The sequence below is a fragment of the Neolamprologus multifasciatus genome, chromosome 6 (genome assembly GCF_963576455.1).
Source record: "Neolamprologus multifasciatus chromosome 6, fNeoMul1.2, whole genome shotgun sequence".
Classification (NCBI taxonomy): domain Eukaryota; kingdom Metazoa; phylum Chordata; class Actinopteri; order Cichliformes; family Cichlidae; genus Neolamprologus; species Neolamprologus multifasciatus.
Window position 1 is genome coordinate 38,352,453 of NC_140444.1, and position 20,981 is coordinate 38,373,433.

Below are 20,981 nucleotides of genomic sequence, written 5' to 3' on the forward strand. Positions count from 1 at the left end.
ACAACCAAAAAATAAAGTTTGCAACTAGGAAGGTCTATCTTAATCAATAAATTAGAATTTTTATGTTGCAGCCATGGATTTAATCAAGTGGAGGTAAAAGGCCTGATGAATTACTTTTTAGAGTGTAAAAAAGAAGTCATTGTTTGTGTTTGTGCCACTGACAGATCTGTGCCTACCTTGGGTGACGTTTGACTCACTTGGCATCTTCAGGTTGTTCAGAGTGCCTCTAAATTCTCTAAGTACATAAATGTGTCTCAGGAGATTTGGGCAGGTCATCTACTAATGGCAAGGTTGGAGGTTTGATCATATGTAAGTGGCAAGATTTAGGACAAGCACAGTACAGTTAACATTTCTGAGTAAAATCCTGAAATAATAAATGGAAATAGTAGAAACAGACATTTTACCAGGTACACTCTGCTTTGAGTTACACGTGTGAGGCCTTAACGCCGCGGTGGAAACCGGACATTTGGACCCATCTGACGCGCCTTGTTATGTAACGGTGACCATCTGTGTGGCTGTCTGCTACACGCGCGTGTCCGCCGAGGAGTCCGCGCGCGGGACACGTGAGTGTGCATGTAGAGCACAGCAGCAGCATCAGCTGCCAGCTGCCCAAAGACGGACGCCGGAGCGGGAAGCGCGCAGCTCGGATGATCTGAGCTAAGACGTACGTACTTCCTGTGACTGCGTGTGTTTAGCTGTAGCAGCAGGTTGGTGCAGGATGCAGACTGGATGGGTGTGCATCTGTGTTTGACGGGTTGACACAGTTCCTGTAAGTAGCACCCTGCTTTTATTATCATGCATCCCGAATGGTTGTGTAGCGCATTATTGCCCAGTGTTAAGCCCTCAGGTGCCTGCTTCCCTCCGCACAGCTGAGCAGGATGGGTGTTGTCCTCTTTAAGCTCCCGTGACATTGACACGTTTCAGCTCTGTATATAAAGTGATTCCAAAAGCTTTGTGACTTCTGGACACGCTGTGATAAAAACAGCACAGACGATTTTCACCTTTTAGATTTCTGTGTAGCGCGGACACAGCTGTACGGGATCCAGCTTCATTTATGTAGCACTGCAGCAAAAATCCATTTAAATGTCTTGTAAGACAAACAATCGCTGGATTACTATGTTGTAATTGTTACTGATAATCTTGGAATTAGAAGAAAGCCTCTAATAATTTAATGGGCAGGCCACAATATCGAGTAATCATCCTTCAACTCATTTCAGTTGAATTTCTTGAATTTTACTAATTTTTTAAAATAATATTTTCTTATTTATTTAATTTAAATAGGGAAGCTTTACATAGTAGAAGAGAGGAGATATCAGTGCTGGTAATCAGACCACACAACAGTGAAAACCTGTTTCATTGTTACCATCATGTGCAATAAAAAACAAAAACTACATTAATAAAAACGCCTATGTGACAGTGAAATAGCAATAAATACATGGATCATATTTATTTTTTTACTAAGACAACCTGTAATGCAGTGAACTGTTTATGCTCTATAACAAATAATTTAGCTGACACCTGTCTGTGGGTCAGAACAGCACACAGTGTCATGTGCTGTGCATGTCTCCGTGTTGTGTGTTTATCTGACTCTGTAGAAAAACTACTACAAAGAGCTGAAAGCAACAGCAAACTTTTGTGCGCTTGTTCTTGTTCCCCTCTCTGCTCTCGGTGCCCAGCCCATGGCTCCGGGCTCGTCCTGTGGCTCTTTTCTGTCACCATGATCTGATTGCTGCAGTTTTATCTCTGCACATACTTTTCCTTTACAAGGCTGTTGCTTTGAGCTGAAATTAGAAATTGATCAAAATGAACTTCGGCTCCTGTGTTTTCTTAGTTCTCCAGATCAGACCAGCTGCAGGTCATAAAGGAGAGCTAGAGACGCGGTCCTGGTCAGTTTGCAGTGACTGAGCTTTAACAATCAGTGGCAGTTGTTCTATTCAAATAATCAATTTGTGGTCTCGGACTGATGAAAAAAATCAGTGACAGATTATATTTGACTCTTATTCATATCCAAGGGATATAATAGACTAAAGATGGGACAACAGGACAAAGAAGGACGTGGAGGAAGAGACCGTGTGATATCTGTGACACCGTGCTCTCTGTCTGTGCTCTCATACTCAGGTCAGTGATGACAGCACTCAGGTTTTGTCTAACCTAAATCCTAACCACATCACCATGGCAACAGGAAGAAAAGGTGAGTGATGCTGCTTGTGTGTTTATGAACGCTACTTGTGACTGGCCTTTATTAGAAACCACCAGGGGGCGCTGTATCCTGTTTAGTGATAAAGTGGCGAGTAGTACAGGTACAGGTGATTTGAATGAGGGCCTGACACATGCAGAGAGCACATGATATTTCTCACTGTGCTTTTAACGGCTCTGTTTGTGTTTGTTGTTTTTTCCTGTATGTTTCTAAAAATATGTGTCTGCACTGAAAATGAGCCCTAAAAACAATCCAGCTCATCGAAATGTTCTGACTGCGTTATGCCATGTAGTTTACATCCTCTCTGCTGTAACTCATCCAACACTGAAGTTTTAGCATCAGTGAATCACAACGACGGGGTCCTTTCGTCTGTCGCTTGTGTTGCTTTGGTCACAGATTCTCATCAGCCTCACACCTTCTGCGTGTCTTTGCAATCTAAGAGCAGGAGAATGTAAACCACCTACCTTCTGATTTGTCGATGGTCTGCTGCTACCAGCTGTTCTCTGAGTGCTTAAGCAGAGTAGAAAAGTACCACATGACAATCGCTGTGTGTCCTATGGAGCTACAACCAGTTTGGAAGCATTTTTCATATCGATTCACAAACTGTAGAGGAAGCTGTCTAACTGAGACAGACGTGGGAATATCACATCGTGTCTGTGCTGCATCGCTCTGCAGCTGATGAGTTACAGTTGGTGCTGTAGGAAGCACTGGTCCAGCACATAGCCCATCCAGATGTTTCTTTGAAGCAGCTGTTGCTGTGAGTCGCATCTATATAAATATATGTTTTACTACAATTTTATAGGTTGTTTTGGCTCAACTGGCCCACAGCACAAAAGTCAATCTCATGACTTTTAGTTGGTTCTCAAATCAGTAACACACCTCCTCACCCACATCAAACAATCTCATTGTCTTCACACACACTGTGCTGTCTCTACACGTGCTTCACTACTAAAGATCTTCATTTGCTACTGTGTTGATCACTTCTCACTTAAGCATTTTGTACTTTTGTCAGCCACAGCTCCAGATCGCTCACTTTCCTGAATACTGTCCAGCATTGCTCATCCAAATTTCCCTTTCATGCACATCCCAAGGATGCTGTGCTGGACTGAAATCTGTCGAGGCTGTTGGAGTCCGTCTGCTCTTGTCTAACCTTGGTGATAGTAGACATGATTATGCAGGATAATCCCAGCCCATCGACAATGTCTGAAATACTCACAGCAGCCCGCCTGACATCATGAACACGTTCATCTTTCTTACTTTGATGCTCAGTTTGAGCTCCAGCAGGCCGTCCTGTCTAAATGCTTTAAGTTCCTGCTGATGTCAAAGGCTGATTCGATGTTTGGATCGCTGTGATGAGCAGTGGAACAGGTGTACCTAATAATGTGGCAGTACAGTAGTTGGTGTTATGCTCTCAGATTGTATCGGTTTGCTGTTCTCCATCTCAGCAAACACGCTGACAGCAGTTGTGTTCATTTCTACGGCTGCCGTGGTTTGATGTTACCTGTCTGTCCCCAGGCTCTACGTCCAAAGCAGGTGGGGTGCGTTTCCCTGACGATGATGAGCCCCCTGGCTCTCCAACACGGAGAGACGACCAGTCAAACGTCGCTACGCTCATTGCTGTCTCAGAGAAGGATGGCAGCTACTTGGTGAAGGTGTGTCTGCACACCGTCAAACGAACACAGTTGTTCGTCATGATTTCATCATTGTAAGCGATTTTTCAGGTGAAGTGTTGATAAAATGACCACAAGGTGTTTTCACGAATGAGTAGAGGAAGTCTCCTGGTTTACGATTTGATTGATTTCCATGTTCATGGATGTTTCATCCTGATACATTTGTAAAATGTAAAGTCCGACTGAGGAATGGTGGAACAACAAAACAACATTAAACTGAGCCATGAAAATGTGACACCACGGGCTGTGTTAGCCCACATCCTCCTGAGCTATTTGATCCAATGTTTTCTACTCTTTGCCTCTAACACGTCGCTCCTCTGTCAAGGCTGGTTTCCTGAAGAGCCACCACTGTTACGAGATTGTCTTCACTGTCCCAGATGTCCCCACACTGGGCAAAGAGCTCTCATGTCTTCCCTCCTCTTCTCCATCTCGGAGGCCGCCCAGCCTGCGGGTCCAGCGTATTAACTCCACACTGGAGGGTAAGTATAGGTGTACAGGAATACTTCAGCACATGCTTGCACATGTCTAACCTGCAGTGTTGTGGAGCAGACTGTTGCTGCACAGAGCAGGTGACCACGATGGGTTAGGTTCTCTGCCCAGCAGTAAGTCTGTAGGTTCTCAGCAGTGGCGGTCCTAGCCTGTTTGGTGCCCTGGGCAAACACTCCCTCTGCCCCCCCCCCCCCCCCCCCCGACACACACACAACATGTACATTAACATAAAGCTGTTGTACACACACACACACACACATATGAAGAGAGAGAGAGTATGCATTGTATGCAAACAGCTACCAAACAGCCATCATAATTCGTCATACAATGAGAACAGGACAAATCAACAATTGACAATGACTCATTAATATTAAAATCTGTGACATAATGTAATGTTTGGAGTTTAGTCTGTTACTGTTGCTATTTTTACCATTTCTTCTTGGAGCAACTGTAACCCACATAATTTCCTTAGAGATTAATAAAGTATTCTGATTCGGATTGGTTCAGGATGACCTGCCATTATCCAATCACACATCTGCTTACCTGCATCTTTTGCTCGTTTCTCCTCCTCTTCTTTTCTCTTTTTTCTAAACTGAGGACCTGATGGCTTTGAACTTTTCTTGTCCATCTTCCATTGGTTTTAATTTTGCACTCCAGTATGAACACAAATCCCCCAACTCGAGGATCACCACAACATGATCTAACACACCTACACCTTAGTTCACAGATTCACTTTGTCTAAGGTTTATTTCTGGGATTTCACACAACCCAGGATTCAAATCATGAATCCATAATGGACTTGGATTTACAACATTATGAATGAAATGTGCTCTATTTCGAAGCAGCCCCCCCCCCCCCCCTCTTTCGACGGCTTGTGTGAGACTTTAAATCATCAAACTGTAAATGTTAAATTATTATTGATCCCTTTACCCCAAGTCCTAAAGTTATATTTATTTTCTTACTCTTCTTATATTTATTGTTTGTTTACTTGCACTGCTGTAACTGGAGCCTCGTCGTCTCGTCTCTCTACATACTGGACTGTATGTAGTGGAGATGACAATAAAGTTTACTTTGACTTCAGCAGCAAGCAGGCGCACTGAGGGCTCTCGCGCTCACTTTTCGTGTATAGAATTTCGAAAAAACATCGGTGCAAATTATAAGTATTATAATGTCTGGTGTTTTCGTGTTTATTGGTTTGTTTTTATTTTGTTTTATTTTGCGAGTTGGTTATTAGACGCTGCTCCAGCCAGTCAGAAAATCCCCCGCCGCCCCGCCCTCTCCTTCCTGCGCCGCAAGCAGCAGGCGCACCTCGCAAACGAAGGGCGCCCTTACTCCGAGCAAATGGGCAATAGAAAGCCGATTGGTGCCTGTACCATTCCCATTATGCGCTGGTTGACGTCGGGGCAGCATGAGTACGAGCATTTTTCATTTTTTTTGCCGATGCCCGTGATGCCGCCCCCCACCACGATGCCGCCCCGGGCAACCGCCCGTGTCGCAAGTATCTAAAACCGCTACTGGTTCTCAGTAATCCAGGTCATGCTAGTCTAAGGAGCTCCTTAGCCTCTGTCCAGCAGCGTCCTCACTTGTGTTATTACTTTTTCACACGAGCACAACACAAGTCTGTAACCAAGAAATGTATTTTGAAATTCAAATTTATATATCACCAATTCACGACAGTCGCCTCAAGGTGCTTTATATTATAAGGTAAAGACCCCACAATAATCATATGACCCCTATGAGCAAGCACTTTGGTGACAGTGGGAAGGAAAAACTCCCTTTTAACAGGAAGAAACCTCCAGCAGAACCAGGCTCAGGGAGGGGCGGGGCCATCTGCTGCGACTGATTGGGGTTAGGGGAGAAAGACATCCTAAGGAAAATGTATGTGCATGGTCACATTTCCCAACACCAGGAAGTGAAAACCTAAAAACGAAACCAAAATATCTAGTGTCTACTGTCTGTGGCAGCGTCTGCGTCTCTGTGCTGAGAATATTGGTAACACCTCACTATTTTTGAAAGTACGAACCTAAATTAAAACCCTGAGTAACTGAATGATCGTATTACATTACACTGATTAGCCCGTGTGAATAAACTGAGCATAAGCCATCTTGGGTTAAAAGCGATCCTGGAAGCCTACGTAGAACAAAACTCGAGTCTGCCTCGTGTCAGCAGACCCAGTATTTGAGCTCTCGTCTGTAATAGTATACCAAAGCTCAGCTCTCCATACAGCTGTGACTAGGGATGGGTACTGGTATCTGACATAAACGGTAGTAACCAGACCGAAAAGCAGCGCACATTTTGCTGCTTTATTTCGGTGCTTTTTTTTCCTGAGCTGTGATACACTTTAGATTCTAGCCAATCATTTTACGTTTCCGAGGATAGTAGGCGGGTCCAGGTACGTACGTTCTTTTAGAGCAGAGCTACAGATTAAAATGCCCAAGGCGAAGCGGTCAAAGTCTGGCTGTACTTCACAGCAAAAGATGCAAACTCAGCAGCTGCAACAAGTGCTTTAAGCTGATACTGTGATACTGTCAAAGGAGGTAACACCTCAAATCCGATGAAACACCTGGCGACACATAGCGTTTAAAAAAAAAAAAAATTTACGCGTGTAATTTACGTTGAGTAGGCTAATCACGTTATTACATTAATGCATGTAAGGTGAACTAGCAAACACCATCATAGCTACATGCGGCTGTCTTCTTGTTTGATGGCAGATACTCCCTTCACCCTGGACAAAAAGGCTAAAACGACCAAAGAAAAAGTGGGAAACAGCTAAACATGAGAGGTTTTTGGACAAAGTTTGTGTTTTTTCCATTGTTTAAGCTGCTTCCAGCCAAGAGTGATACCATATATGCCCCATAGCTGCAGAAAAGGCTAACATTGTTATCTTTTTACAAAAAAACAGCTGAACATGAGAGGTTTTTGGACCAATTTTGTGTTCTCCATTCTTTAAGCACCGGTTTGGGCACCGGTTTGGGCACCGGTTTGGGCACCGGCACCGTTTCAAAAGTACCGGTTTGGTACTGGTATCGGATAAAACCTAAACGATACCCATCCCTAGCTGTGACACTGTCTCTGCCTGACCCAAGCATCTCAGTACTGCAATAACAGATCTCTGCTCTCGAGCAGGTTTGAGATCAAGAGTCAGCTGACTGCTGTTGCCAGCGTCTCAGCAGAAACAGCTGGATTCATCTCTCCAGCAGCTCAACACCTCCCAGGCTTGGTTTAGCACTAAGGAGCTAAACCAAACAAACCAGTCAGCTCTCCTTCATTGCAGCTGCATGGATCTAGTCTTCAAAGAACAGCCACAAAAAAATAAATCAACCACAATCCTGAATTTCCCCGTCCAGGAACAGCTTCAATGTCCTGGATAAGCAAGAACTGGGTCGTAATTAGAGGGGAAGATACCAACACATGAATTCACTGGAGTGTGGACGTTCAACCCACTGTCACAGCAAAGTGTGTAACAGACATGCCGCAGTGTCCAAAATGGCTACCCTGGATGAATAAAGACATTTTCAATCATAAAAGACAAGAGGGAGGGTAAGGAGAAGAGTGTTCAGGTACAATAACAAGAAATGAAAGCACTGATGGCTTTCAGTGAACAGACTGAGTCTCTGAGGACGAGCTTTAAAGATGTGTGGTGCAACGAAAACGTTCTTGAAGCTTTGGATGTCACTGTTTGTTTCTGCACGTACCAACTGTCTGTCCTCTGGCTGTATCCCAGAATACTTCAGGCAAAAAAACCCAGACGGCCGTCGAGCCGAATACCAATCTCAAAGTTTCCTTTTATAGCAAAACGTTTGAAGAAGACTGTCTACAACTTATTTATTACATTAGAACATCGTCTTTGAAAAATGTCACTCAGGGTTAAGATGGCATCACAGTTACTGAGTCTGTGCTTGTTAGAGTTAGGAGTGCTGAATGTTCTGTTCTTTGCTGCTTGAGGTAAATGCAGTCTTTGATACATTAGACATAGATATGCTGCAGCACAGGGTTGGTACATCTGGGGCTAAAGTATTCCTTTAACTGCATTGATGATGTTTCTAAAGTTCATTGAACTCAGCGTGGTGCAAACTGCGTATGAATAACTTGTCTCCTTCCTCACTCCCTCGTTCTCTTTAGGAGGTGTAAAGGTAACATGTGAGTACAGAACTCACCAGGAGGGGGTGCAACAGGAGGAGATCACCATGGTAACCAGAGGGAGAAAAGACAGCAGTCTAAAGGTCAGACTCCAGGCCAGGGTCATTGGTAGGTGCTTGTGCACCGACAGATACACACACATACGCACACACACTCATACAGGACTGCATCTTTATTACCTTGTTGACTTTACACAGATCAAACACAGTTCAACAGGACACCGTGCAGCAAAGTGAAACATTATAGTATGAGTATTATGCTTCAGTACATCTGGAACTGAGATTCTTGTTAAGGTGGACGGAGTCCTGAAGAAAGGATATGTGGAGATTTTAAAGAAAACTTGAGTCTGGATCGTTGCTTTGACCTCCAACAGTCCAAAGCTGATGCAGCTTCTGGTGAAGAACTGCATCCAGAAGACCAAAGGAAACATCAGTGATTGGCCTTCACAACACCTTGACTTGACCCCCATGGAAAAACTGTGGGGTGAACTGAAGACCAAGGACCATCAAACCTGGACGAACTTTCTATGTTTTACAGCTCTTGGGGAATTTTTTTTTTCATAATGAGGGCCAATTATTTCGTCATCGTCTGTATAGTTGGATTTCTGCGATTTAGAAGATAGTTAAAATGCATCTGTTGAACTGGCTGGATACTGGAGAGCCCAGCACATTTGTAAGTTTCTTACCATACAGTTTAATTTAGACCATTTTAAGGGACTTTATATAATAAGAAAAAGACCAGCAACAGTAATGATTAAGCAATCCCTGATGAGCAGCACTGCCGCTGGTGGCCTTTTAACAAGAAAAGACTTCTGGCAGAGCCAGGCTAGTTGAGGGGTCATAGACATCTGCTGAACATGTTGGTGTGTGAGGACAAGGACTGGGTGGAAACAGAAACAAAGGACAAAGCTAAACAAACTATTAGTTAGTACTTTTTGTCATGTTACAGCCTTAATTTAAAAAGGATTAAACTCTAACTAAGTCCTCCCAGCCACACTCAAGCACATCTTGGTTGGTTGTAGGACTAGCCTTACTCAGGGCAGATACACATGGAGGCACAACCAGGTCCTCAGGTGTCTAGCTGAGAAAGTTGAGTGCAAAAGAGAATCCATCAACCCTCAACCTTTCACTAACCAAGAGGAGCGTCAGCTTTCATTAATATTTGTCCGGGAAGGAGACAAGCCGAGGACAAGCCCCTCAACCCCAGACCTGGGCCCGCTGAAGGCCACCAGGGATTGGCAGATGCAAGTGGACTTGGATCAGAGGCTAATTTTTCCCACAGAGATTGTAACAACTACCAGACCTTGTCCTTTGGTCTAACTCCTAAAACTTGCGTACGTTATTGAGCTGACGGTACCATGGGAGGAAGCAACTGAGGAAGCATTTGAGCGTAAGAAGCTGCGGTATGCCAACTTGGCAGCTGAGGCAGAGGATAGAGGCTGGAAGATCAAGGTGCGCCCCGTGGAAGTGGGGTGCAGGGGCTTTGTTGCCAGTACAACAGCAAAACTGCTTAGAGAGATTGGGATCAGAGGACAGGCGCAAAGGCAGGCTATAAGAGAACTAGCTAACACTGCTGAGAGGACCAGTCACTGGCTATGATTAAAAAGGGCTGACATCACTTGGGCAGCTAAGGCAGTCAGCTAACCACGAGAGAAAAGAAATACTCCGCTCTTCTCCCCTCTGCTCTTCTTCCCTTTTCTGGGAGGCAGTGGGGACGTAGAGCGTACAGCCTGATCCGGCGGGGAGGTGTGGGAAGCGAGATCGGGCGCCCCCCTTCCAGCTCTCCTCTCTGCTCTCTCCTATCTTGTCCCTTTTGTCTTACTTCTCTCTATCACCTTTTCTATCCCTTTGAAGAAGTTAGGCTCCATAAATGTAAAAGCGGTAAGTATTATTCCTGTTGCAGTGAAAAGATAGAAAATAAACTGTAGGAAACTAAACAGAAGAAAGAAGAAGATAAATAACAATTTAATCTAAACCAGTGACACACTCCGGGGCCTGATCAACCCTGGCAGGGCCTCCTTGGATCAGGGCGTCTAGGGATAATAGCCAAAACACCCGATGAATCCAAAGTCCACTACTGATGATGTGTCCCAAATCTCAATATGATAATCTAGATCAGATCTCTAATCCCACCCCAAAGAATTGCAGATTAGCTTGGGTAAAAGACCGAAAGTTGAGGCACACAACGATGTGTGCTGCTGGCAAAGTTTCTGGGCTGCCTCTCCTCATAACAGCCATCCCTCAAGATTCTCGCCATTTAAAGCAGGGACTATAACATCTAGTCCTTTTACTGAATCAGAACTCTGGAGTGATCCAGTGACCGCTGCGAATGGGCAGCTGACAATCGGGGAAAGACCAGATGACAGCCTGGAAAGACTGCTGACAGGAGGGAATAGACCCTAATGGGGCTGGTGTGGGTTAGTGCCTCATACCAGCAGGACCCAGCGCTTTTTAGCGTACCTGGGTACACCCATTATTGCTACAGAAGTCTCAAAAGAGAAGGGTCTACGAGAGCAGTGGTGGAAGAAGACCCTTTCCGGACGGATTTAATGGCAACGAACCACGGAACGGTACCACCGATGAATAGATCAACCAGCATTGCAAATAATGGACCATCAATGATGGTAGGAAAGAAGCTGCAGAACTGCATTTGTGGCTGGCCAAAACTAACAACTGACATGGGCCTTAAAATCCACCAAGGCAGGAAGAAGTGCCTCAGTGAGCTGAGAAAGGGGCCTTGCATTGACACACACTTTTCAAGAAGTAAGTCAAATCAGTCGAGTGAATCCCAGAGGCAGGAGAATCCCCACAGTCCTCAGGGTATCAGCACCCTGTTCGAAGTTCATTGTTGTACAGACTCCCCCATAGTCTCCAGATTGGAACTCAGTCAAATCCAGCTAGTAGCAGTTCCCAGTTTAGCCAGCCACACCCAATATTAGATTCTAGCTCTACCTTAATATCAGCCCCTAGCTTGGAGTTTAGCCGCAATCAACACCATCAACCAGCCCAGAGCTCATTCAGAAACAGCCGACAGAATCTTCCAACACTGAGTCTAGCCAACCTCTACCAGCAAGGGAAAGGAAGAGGGAAGGTAGGAAAGATCAGATTCTGTGGCCCAGATCCAGTGAGAAAAGAGAGTGGGTCTGGCTCTTATACTAGATCAACAAAAGGGTCCAGTTGAAAGGAAGCTGGCGAACCTGGGAACCATCATCTACAGCTATGGGGCTGAGCGATGTGGGGTAAAGAACAAGACTCAGAGCAGAAAGGCCATTTCAACCAGTTAAATTCCAGGAGACAGCAGGAAATTGATAGAGGCATGAACCAGTTACCATTCCGACTGATATGCCGCCTATCCAGGCACCTGAACACCAAATGGACATAGGACCACCAACATGGAGTGAAGTGGAGAAGGTAGTGAAGCAGGCAAGAGCAGCATCGGCCCCAGGACCTAATGGCATCTCATATAGCCTCTACAAAAACACCCCGCGAGTCCTCAAATACCTGTGGACGCTGATAAAGGTAGCGTGGCAGAAAGGAGTGATTCCAAAGGCTTGGAGAAGAACAGGAGGTATTCTGATCCCTAAGGAGAAGAACTCCTCATCCATCAGCCAGTTTCGCCAGATCAGCCTGGTGAACGTAGAGGGAAAAATCTTCTTCAGTGTCTTGGCCCAAAGACTATCTGCTTTCCTGCAAAGAAACAACTACTGTACATTGACACATCAGTGCAGAAGACCGGCATCCGGGGCTTCTCTGGATGTCTGGAGCATGCCAGTGTCATTTGGCACCAGATTCAAACTGCCAAGAAAGAACGAAGAGACCATCACGTGGTCTTTTTAGACTTTGCCAACGCCTTTGGGTCAGTTCTGCATTAGATCTTGTGGATGGCCTTAAACTATTTCAGCGTACCAAACCACATCACAGGACTGGTCAAGACCTACTATAAGGATTTACAGTTTTGTGTGACAGCTGAGAACACCACCACAGCCTGGCAACACCTGGGAATTGGAGTTATGGCAGGCTGCACGATTTCCTCGAGCACCAACAGAGAGGTCATTATTGGCTGCTTCTGTTTTTTTTAAGTTTATTATTGGTTGTTAATTTAAAAAGTGAGGTTAGAGGAACAGAAGACGCAGCCACACTACGACGTGTACCAAAGGAAAAACAGAAACTAAGGCTGTAAACATGACTTCCTCCCGTCACCTAGCATTGGCTGATGGTTCGATTCCCTATCAAGTGTGGTGGCGTGGACCAAGAGAGACCACAGGATCATGAGGAGGTGGGGCTACCCGCATCAATGCTCTCACTCGCCTGCTGCTACATCACCATCTCCCAGGAAACGCAGGTGATCTGACTGTTCGTCACCACACCCAAGACCCCCGGCTTGTGCTGTTCCTCCTCAGTGAGTGGGGTCATCCCCGGCTGCTTATCAAAGAAGAAGCTGGACTACCAGGTGCTGCAGTCCTGGATGTGAGGGAGGACTTCACCACATGAGCTGCTGCTGGACGTAGAGCTGATGCACCTTTGATAGTAGTTGGAGGCCGCCACGAGAGACCCTCCTGCTGGCATAGCTGCCATTGTTGGGCTGCTGGTCACTGCACACTGTGCTGATGGAACCCTTGTGTGGACCCAGACGTGCTTAATGTTCGGGAGTACTCACTTCGATCAGCTGGCGAGGCTGGGGGAGTGAACGTTAGGCAACGGGGCCCATTTGAAAAGAAGTTTTGGGTAAATGTGTGTCACAAAACAGTGCAAGCAGGAGAAGGACCCAAACGCAAACTCACCAGAACGGGAACTTAACTCAAAAATGCAGCTTTAATTGCTGAACAGAAATAAGGGTGATACAAAACATTGCAAACCAAACTGGGAAAAACTAATACATGAGGAGACTCCGGGAGAATCACACACAGCTATGAGGGAGGACGCGACACTAACAAAGAAACACAAGGCTTAAATACACTGAAGGATAATGAGGATAATGAGACACAGAAGGAGAGCACAGCTGGGAGTAATTAGACTGAACTAGACAAGGGAAGCAAAACTAGAAACACTGACATGAGACACAGACCTTCAAAATAAAACAGGAAACACACTGATAACTGAAACCTAGGGAAATGACAATAATGAAAACCGTACAACCAAGGACTTAGAACATAAACCATATGTAAACATACACGGCAGACCCAGTGGCATTTTGATACTTTTTATTAATGCTTTGATGGTTGCTGTCCACAATACTCACAGAGCTGCAGCTCTCCTGCTTCCCGCTCAACATTATCACAACAACAACGCCAACCACCGGACCCAGTACAATATTTAATTCGGCGGGGCGTGATTGCGGATACCGTGCAGGTGCGCCTGCCTCCTCTGCACGGCACCGCAGGCCACGCCCCGCCACACCATAATATAAAAATATAAGAACTCAAACTGGACCGTGACAATGTGACCCTCCAACTTTCGAGTGAGTTTCAGTGACGCTGTGGTATCTTTCTCTTTTCAGGCTGCACTCAACTTTATTTTGTTTGCAGTGAAGCGAGAAAGCTTAAGAAAAGCCAGTGGCAGTGCTTGTTTTTTTTCAGCAGGCCTTTTCTCTCCGTCTCTCTTCTCGTCTGTTTTTCTTTCCTTCTCCTTCTGTTGAGTCTCTTCACAGCTTCTCTTGTCCTCGTCTTTCCCGTCCTGTGGTGCTGTCCGTTCTGACTGTAACAACTTAAAAATATAATAAATAAATAAGTAAAGATTGAATAAACCATCATAATCTATTGGACCCATATACCAAAAGCTCTAATGATCCATTTGGGAAAATAAAGCATTGCTACAGTGCTGGACAGGACAGACAAAAAAGAAAAAAGAAAGAGCTCATTAAGTTCTCATAAAGAAAATAAACCATTTTTATGCTACTAAGAGCTAAAGTTATTTCAGTAACAACGGCCTGCATTGCTGTCTAAGCATTTCATGGAATGTCACATAGTTTTTCCCTGCCGGCGTCTCTCCATCTACTCTGACATCTTCCCCTTTTTTCCTCTGTCCAGACCCACATCACGGCACCCCCATGCTGCTGGAGGGGGTGAGGTGTCTGGGTGCCAGGAAAGATGCCCACACAAAGCACAGCAGTGATCGTAAGAAGATATGAAGTGTGTAACTGCTGAAAGTACTCAGTGACTGGGTCAGGGAGCAGTCGAGGGGAGAAACATGGATCCATTCATTAATAAGTAGAATTCATCTGAAGGACAAACAAACTGCCCTGAAAGTGGAAAAAGGTTTTTCATCACAGTCACAGTCATTACATTTACACGAGGCTGCCATAGAGAAATAGAGCCTCTGCTGCTGAGGCCAGTCAAACCAGTGTTACAGCACACACACACACACACACACACACACACACACACACACACACACACACACACACACACACACACACACACACAGACAGACACACACACACTGTATCTAGCATTTCCGAGCAGCATGTCTTCATTATCTGTGTGCCTGCAAACTCTCTGGTTTCAGTGGTTTCAGATCCATTTCTCTCTCACGTTGGTACAAATTAGTAAACACTTTTTATATTTCACTGTTTTTACACAAGTAAGCAGCACGTCTTTATCAAGATCAATAAGCTGCTCGCAAACAAGAGTTTTAGTCAAAGGTAATGTAGTAATAATTAAACATTTTAGTATTATTTGTTGACTCCATGTTCTGAGTGTTACATTTTGCCAACTTGTCTATTGGCGATAAAAAGTTAAAGTTAGACTGAAAGCGGGTTCAAGTGTCCAGTGTTCTTCATGTCATGATGTTGCAGTGCACTCACACAGAGGCTGTGGATGCTCCAACAGCACAACTGTGGTTTGTCACTGATATGTGAGACTTGAGTTTGTGCAGCTGAAAGCAGATGAAGAGGTAATTAAAAATAAATAAATAAAACAAATGTATATTTTTATATCTATATATATGTGTGTGTATATATATATAAATTAGTTTGTGTGCTGCAGCAGGCCCTGTACTGATGAGGTCCGCATGGTTCCCTCATTTAGATCCAGGCAGACTTTGAGGTCATAAGTCATGATGTGAGCTGTTAACTTTTGGATTAGCTTGTGTGTTATTGCACTGAACATCTCAAGAACTTCAATGTTCTTTTATTTATTTTCAGTGTTGGGGAGTAACAGAATACATGTACCGAAGTTACGTACAGTTGTGGTCAAAAGTTTACATACACTTGTAAAGAATATAATATAATGGCTCTACCGAGTGTCCTATTATTTCTAAAACTCTGATTTTCCTCTGATAGAGTGATTGGAACAGATACTTCTTTGTCACAAAAAACATTCATGAAGCTTGGTTCTTTTATGACTTTATTATGGGTTAACAGAAAAAAGTGATCACATCTGCTGGGTCAAAAATATACATACAGCAGTGCTAATATTTGGTTACATGTCCCTTAGCCATTTTCACTTCACTGGTTGAATCTTTGACCACTCCTCTTGACAGAATTGGTGTAGTTCAGTTAAATTTGATGGCTTTCTGACATGGACTTGTTTCTTCAGCATTGACCCCATGTTTTTAATGAGGTTTAAGTCAGGACTTTGGGAAGGCCATTCTAAAACCCTTATTCTAGCCTGATTTAGCCATTCCTTTACCACTTCTGATGTGTGTTTGGGGTCATTGTCCTGTTGGAACACCCAACTGCGCCCAAGACCCAACCTTCGGGCTGATGATTTTAGGTTATGAAGTTGAAGAATTTGAAGGTAATCCTCCTTCTTCATTATCCCATTTACTCTCTGTTAAGCACCAGTTCCATTGGCAGCAAAACAGCCCCACAGCATAAAACTACCACCACCATGCTTGATTGTAGGCATGGTGTTCTTGGGGTTAAAGGCCTCACCGTTTCTCCTCCAAACATATTTCTGGGCATTGTGGCCAAAAAGCTCGATTTTTGTTTCGTCTGACCACAGAACTTTCCTCCAGAAGGTCTTATCTTTGTCCATGTGATCAGCAGCAAACTTCAGTCGAGCCTTAAGGTGCCGCTTTTGGAGCAAGGGCTTCCTTCTTGCACGGCAGCCTCTCAGTCCATGGAGATGCAAAACACGTTTAACTGTGGACAATGACACCTGTGTTCCAGCAGCTTCTAATTCTTGGCAGATCTGCTTTCTGGTGATTCTCGGTTGACTCTTTACCCTCCTGACCAATTTTCTCTCAGCAGCAGCAGCAGCATAACATAGCTTGCGTTTTCTTCCTGATCTTGGCAGTGACGAAACAGTGCCATGCACTTTATACTTACAAAAAATTGTTTGCACTGTTGCTCTTGGGACCTGTAGCTGCTTTGAAATGGCCCCAAGTGACTTTCCTGACTTGCTCAAGTCAATAATTCGCTTTTTCAGATCCATGCTGAGCTCTTTTGACTTTCCCATTGTAGCGTTTGTGGGCGTTTGTATCCAATGAGCCCTATTTAACTGGCCTAAGAGAAGTCACCAGCTGTAGTCATTCATAATCACTCACAAGAAGTTAAGAGGCCATGCTATGAAGCTCAGTTCACTGACAACTTTCTAAGTCACCAAAATTGCTCATTCATGTTGCTGTATGTATATTTTTGACCCAGCAAATGTGATCACTTTTTTCTGTTAACCCATAATAAAGTCATAAAAGAACCAAACTTCATGAATGTTTTTTGTGACAAAGAAGTATCTGTTCCAATCACTCTATCAGAGAAAAATCTGAGTTTTAGAAATAACTGGACACTCGGTAGAGCCATTATATTATATTCTTTACAAGTGTATGTAAACTTTTGACCACAACTGTATTAAAATAGAAAATATGAGTAACTGTATTCCGTTACAGTTACCATTTAAAATGGTGGTATTCAGAATACAGTTACTTTTTTGAAATAAAGGGACTACACGGCCGTCTTTTCCTGTTTCATATGTTCGGCTGTGCCCTCTCTGTTTTTGGTAATTCCATGCCGACAGAACCCCCCAAAAAAACACGCATTAAGAGGCTCTAATGGCGGTGTCTCAATCTCGCGGCCCATGTCACCCTACTTGCAGCCCACATAATGATGTGGAGAAATTTTTTTTTCAATTATTGTTCAAAAATTATTTAATATAAAAGCAACAGGCAGACTGTTCCAGGCATAGCCCTAAAGAATGTAGCCTCATGGGCAGTGTAGCCCAGCTGTAAGTAAGCTATTAAGAGTCGACTGTACACCGTGTTCGTGTTTTCCTCTGAAACAATAAGTTCTGTTGCAGCAGCCTTTCAACGCCTCTCTCTGTCTCTGCTAGCAAAGTTGACCCAGACAACAAAGTAAAGCTAGTTTTCAGCTACGAGCCCGACATGAACCCGACGTATTAGCCAGAGGTCCCTTTACTACGGTTCAGAGCCGCGGACCTGTTTTATATACTCGCGGAATAGTTTTCTATATGAGATTGCTGCTAAAAGTGCAGCCTTACCTAATGTCCACCTACTGTTACTCATTTATATTAAGATTTAAAAATCTAGTTGGTGTTGGTATGGTGAGTAGCCTACAGTAATAGTAACAAATCACAGCAATAGTACATTCATGTAGTTGTGAAAAGCATGATAATATATTAAGTAATCCAAAGTATTCAGAATATGTTACTCTCATTTAGTAACGTAACGGATTACGTTACAAAATACATTTTGGGGCATGTAATCTGTAATCCAAGGGCGTAGATTTGGTTTTGGGGATGGATGATTCCACCACCGAACCCTGCCCCGTTTCTTTTTGCCCCCTTTTTGTCTTTGCTAAAGACAAAAAAAAAAGATTGACAAAAGGGAGAAATATACTTGCCTACATGAACCACCAAGTCATCGTCCAATTTCACCTGTGATCTTGTGTCACCATTACTCTCTGAGCTTTGTGTTGGTTCTTCTGTCACCTGATAAATAGGACATACATGACAATAAGAATAAAATGTGGAGCTGCTTCAGTGTTTCTGTCAGTTTGTGCAGATCTTGACTCATCAGTAATGTTTGTAGGCTGAGTGCATTTTTAAAACAATTTGTGCAAACTGCACTACAAGGTGGAATATTTGCAAAATCATGACTACCTCATGATATTTTGCCTCAAAAATTAACCCTATGAATATGTCAGTACCATTAGGATGAAATTATTGTGTCACCAACATGTTAACGTTAGACATATAATTTTAACAGCTTCTATAAACTAATATCCTGGCTGCTCGATAGTGCTGCCTGTTGTGCAGCACTATCGCGTTCGGTGTGAACGCACCGTAACACACCTTTTTGAGAAAAACTGTCTGAAAAATCCTCAGTACTATAAATTCAGGTCCTGGACATTTAATGAGAAAATTTAATTATTTAATGTTTTGAAATAAAATGTGCTTGAGCTCAGAATCTTTTAATTGTCACAGCTCTGGTTCCTTTTGACTCAGTGTTTTTGACTTCTTGTGTTTGTTATGGAAATGTTAACAATAACCTGCAACACACCCAGTGAGCTTGATTTGAAGTGGGTTTAATAAACACAATGTGGAGAGAGCATCCCAGTGAAACACCAGGACCATCTCTGAATTGTGGCCACCACCCTCACATCTTATATACAGACACACAAAGAAAGAACATTCCTCAAACTCTTACATGTTGGCCCCTCTCATGGGGGGGGGGGGCTATACCTCCTCCCTCACAGAGAGAATTATGACCTTGTTTTCTGCTTAGCCATCACCTAAGAATTTACATCCCTGATAAGCAGAAGGAGCCTCACTATCTGTTTAACGTCTCTCATTACAACGGCCTCACTGTGTTAACTTTCCACATGCATGTAAACTGGTGATGGGAGAGCTCTTACTATAGTAAAGTGAGAAAGTGATATTACTATAACTAATGTGATATGATTAAATATGTGATTAATACATGAGAAAAGAAATCTGCCACCACATGTTTTAGTGTTACTTTGTATCATAGTTCATACTCTGGTTCATTTGTAGTCTTAGTTATTCTGTTTTGAGTTTCTCATATTCCCTGTTTAGCGTCTTGATGATCAGATTCCCTCTTGTGTCTTTGGCCTCTGTGTCTCTGTGTGTGTCTGTGTTTATATATGTTGTGAGTTATTGTGTCTTGCTTCCCTCCTCATGTTTCACTCTCTTCCCCCCTGCCTGTTATGTTTCTCATGTCTCCTCTCGTTCCCTCGCTCCCTCTAATCTACCTTTCCTCCACTTCTCTGTCAAACTCATGTGTCAGTCTTGCGTTCCTTATGTGTCTTCTGTTCCCTCGTCATTGTACTTTGTGTTTGCCGCTGTCTCCCTAAGTATACTGTTGCATTCTCCCTCATGGCTGTGCGTTTCCCCTGTGTGCCTCTTCGTATGTTTAGTTTATATATGTCCCAGTAAAGTTTTGCATTATTTGCCTTTCAGTGTTTTTGAGTTTCCCGTCTCTGTCTGCATTTTGGGTGTCTGCATTACAGCCGTCTATGACATTAATATCAAACCTCTTTAGTGCAAACAAGATACTTACTCCAGTGTAAAAACTACACCTTGGACATCCATTCAAAAACACAATCATGACTGTTATAACTGTATGACTCTGATACAGGATATTGGACTGGATTATCAAAGTTAAAGAGGTAATTGCAGGCTAGCCAACAAGCTACCAGGCTAACAGCTGAGAAAGCTAACAGCTGACCGAGGAAACAGCTGACTGAACCTGCTACCAGTGGAACCAGATACAATGGGGCTGAAGAGGACTCCGTCAGCTGAGGAAGTCCTCCATCTTTACTTCTTAATGGAGGAAATTTCCACTATCAGGTTGCAGCAGAAAAGTATCCTTGAACTTGTGGAGGTAAAGCTCCTTCACATCCAAAATGCAGAAAAATTACTAGACTACCAGGATCACATCACATTGTGCAGCTCTCATAGACAACATTTTTACAAATGACATTAAAAATAAGACTGTAAGTGGACTCCTGATTAAAGACATAAGTGACCATCTTCCAATTTTTACCATCTATGATAGGAATTACAAGATCAATAAAGTGGACAGTAAAAAAGAGTACAGACAAGCAAGAACAGAAGAAAGAATGAATGCATTGAAAAAAAATTTAATGAAACAGAACTAGGGTGAAATATATCAGAAACAAGACGTTCATAGTGCGTATAATGAATTCCTTAGAATGTTTACATTATTGTATAATACCAACTGTCCAATAAAGCGATATAGTAGGAAACATAAATATATGGGCTGTCCATGGATAAGAAAAGGTCTGCAAAATGCATCTATAAAGAAAAATGCTCTATACAGAGATTTCTTAAGAAAGAGAACAGAAGATGCTGAAATCAGATACAAAAGATATAAAAATAAGTTAATTAATATACTTAAATATAGTAAAAAAGAATACTATAAGAAGCAATTAGATATAAATAGAAATAATATTAAAAGTTTATGGGAAATACTGAACAGTGTTATAAAACGTGGGGCTGGACAAGAGAACTATCCCAAGTATTTAATTTGTAATGACCGTGAAGAATA

General features: G+C 43.3%; 1 protein-coding gene, 1 long non-coding RNA gene and 1 pseudogene across 5 annotated transcripts; 2 read left to right on the forward strand and 1 right to left on the reverse strand.

Moving 5' to 3' along the window:
• The first annotated feature begins 279 nt into the window (after positions 1 to 279).
• adisspa (adipose secreted signaling protein a) lies at positions 280 to 14,867 on the forward strand. 4 transcript variants are annotated; one of them, XM_085161618.1, is made up of 6 exons: positions 511 to 664; positions 2,119 to 2,191; positions 3,713 to 3,849; positions 4,193 to 4,346; positions 8,479 to 8,579; positions 14,522 to 14,867. In XM_085161618.1, the coding sequence occupies exons 2-6, from the start codon at positions 2,173 to 2,175 to the stop codon at positions 14,558 to 14,560; spliced, it is 450 nt and encodes a 149-aa protein (XP_085017744.1). In that variant the 5' UTR covers positions 511 to 664; positions 2,119 to 2,172; the 3' UTR covers positions 14,561 to 14,867. The 4 variants fall into 4 exon arrangements, with proteins under 4 accessions (XP_085017740.1, XP_085017744.1, XP_085017743.1 ...); XM_085161617.1 differs by having other exon boundaries at positions 522 to 664; positions 8,479 to 8,604; XM_085161614.1 differs by lacking the exon at positions 14,522 to 14,867 and having other exon boundaries at positions 280 to 664; positions 8,479 to 12,747.
• On the forward strand, positions 4,353 to 7,715 carry LOC146517675 (uncharacterized). The gene is made up of 2 exons (XR_014874360.1): positions 4,353 to 4,497; positions 5,890 to 7,715. It is a non-coding gene; the product is annotated as an uncharacterized LOC146517675 (long non-coding RNA).
• Positions 12,762 to 13,604, reverse strand: LOC146517676 (pancreatic progenitor cell differentiation and proliferation factor B pseudogene; annotated as a pseudogene).
• Positions 14,868 to 20,981: the final 6,114 nt, after the last annotated feature.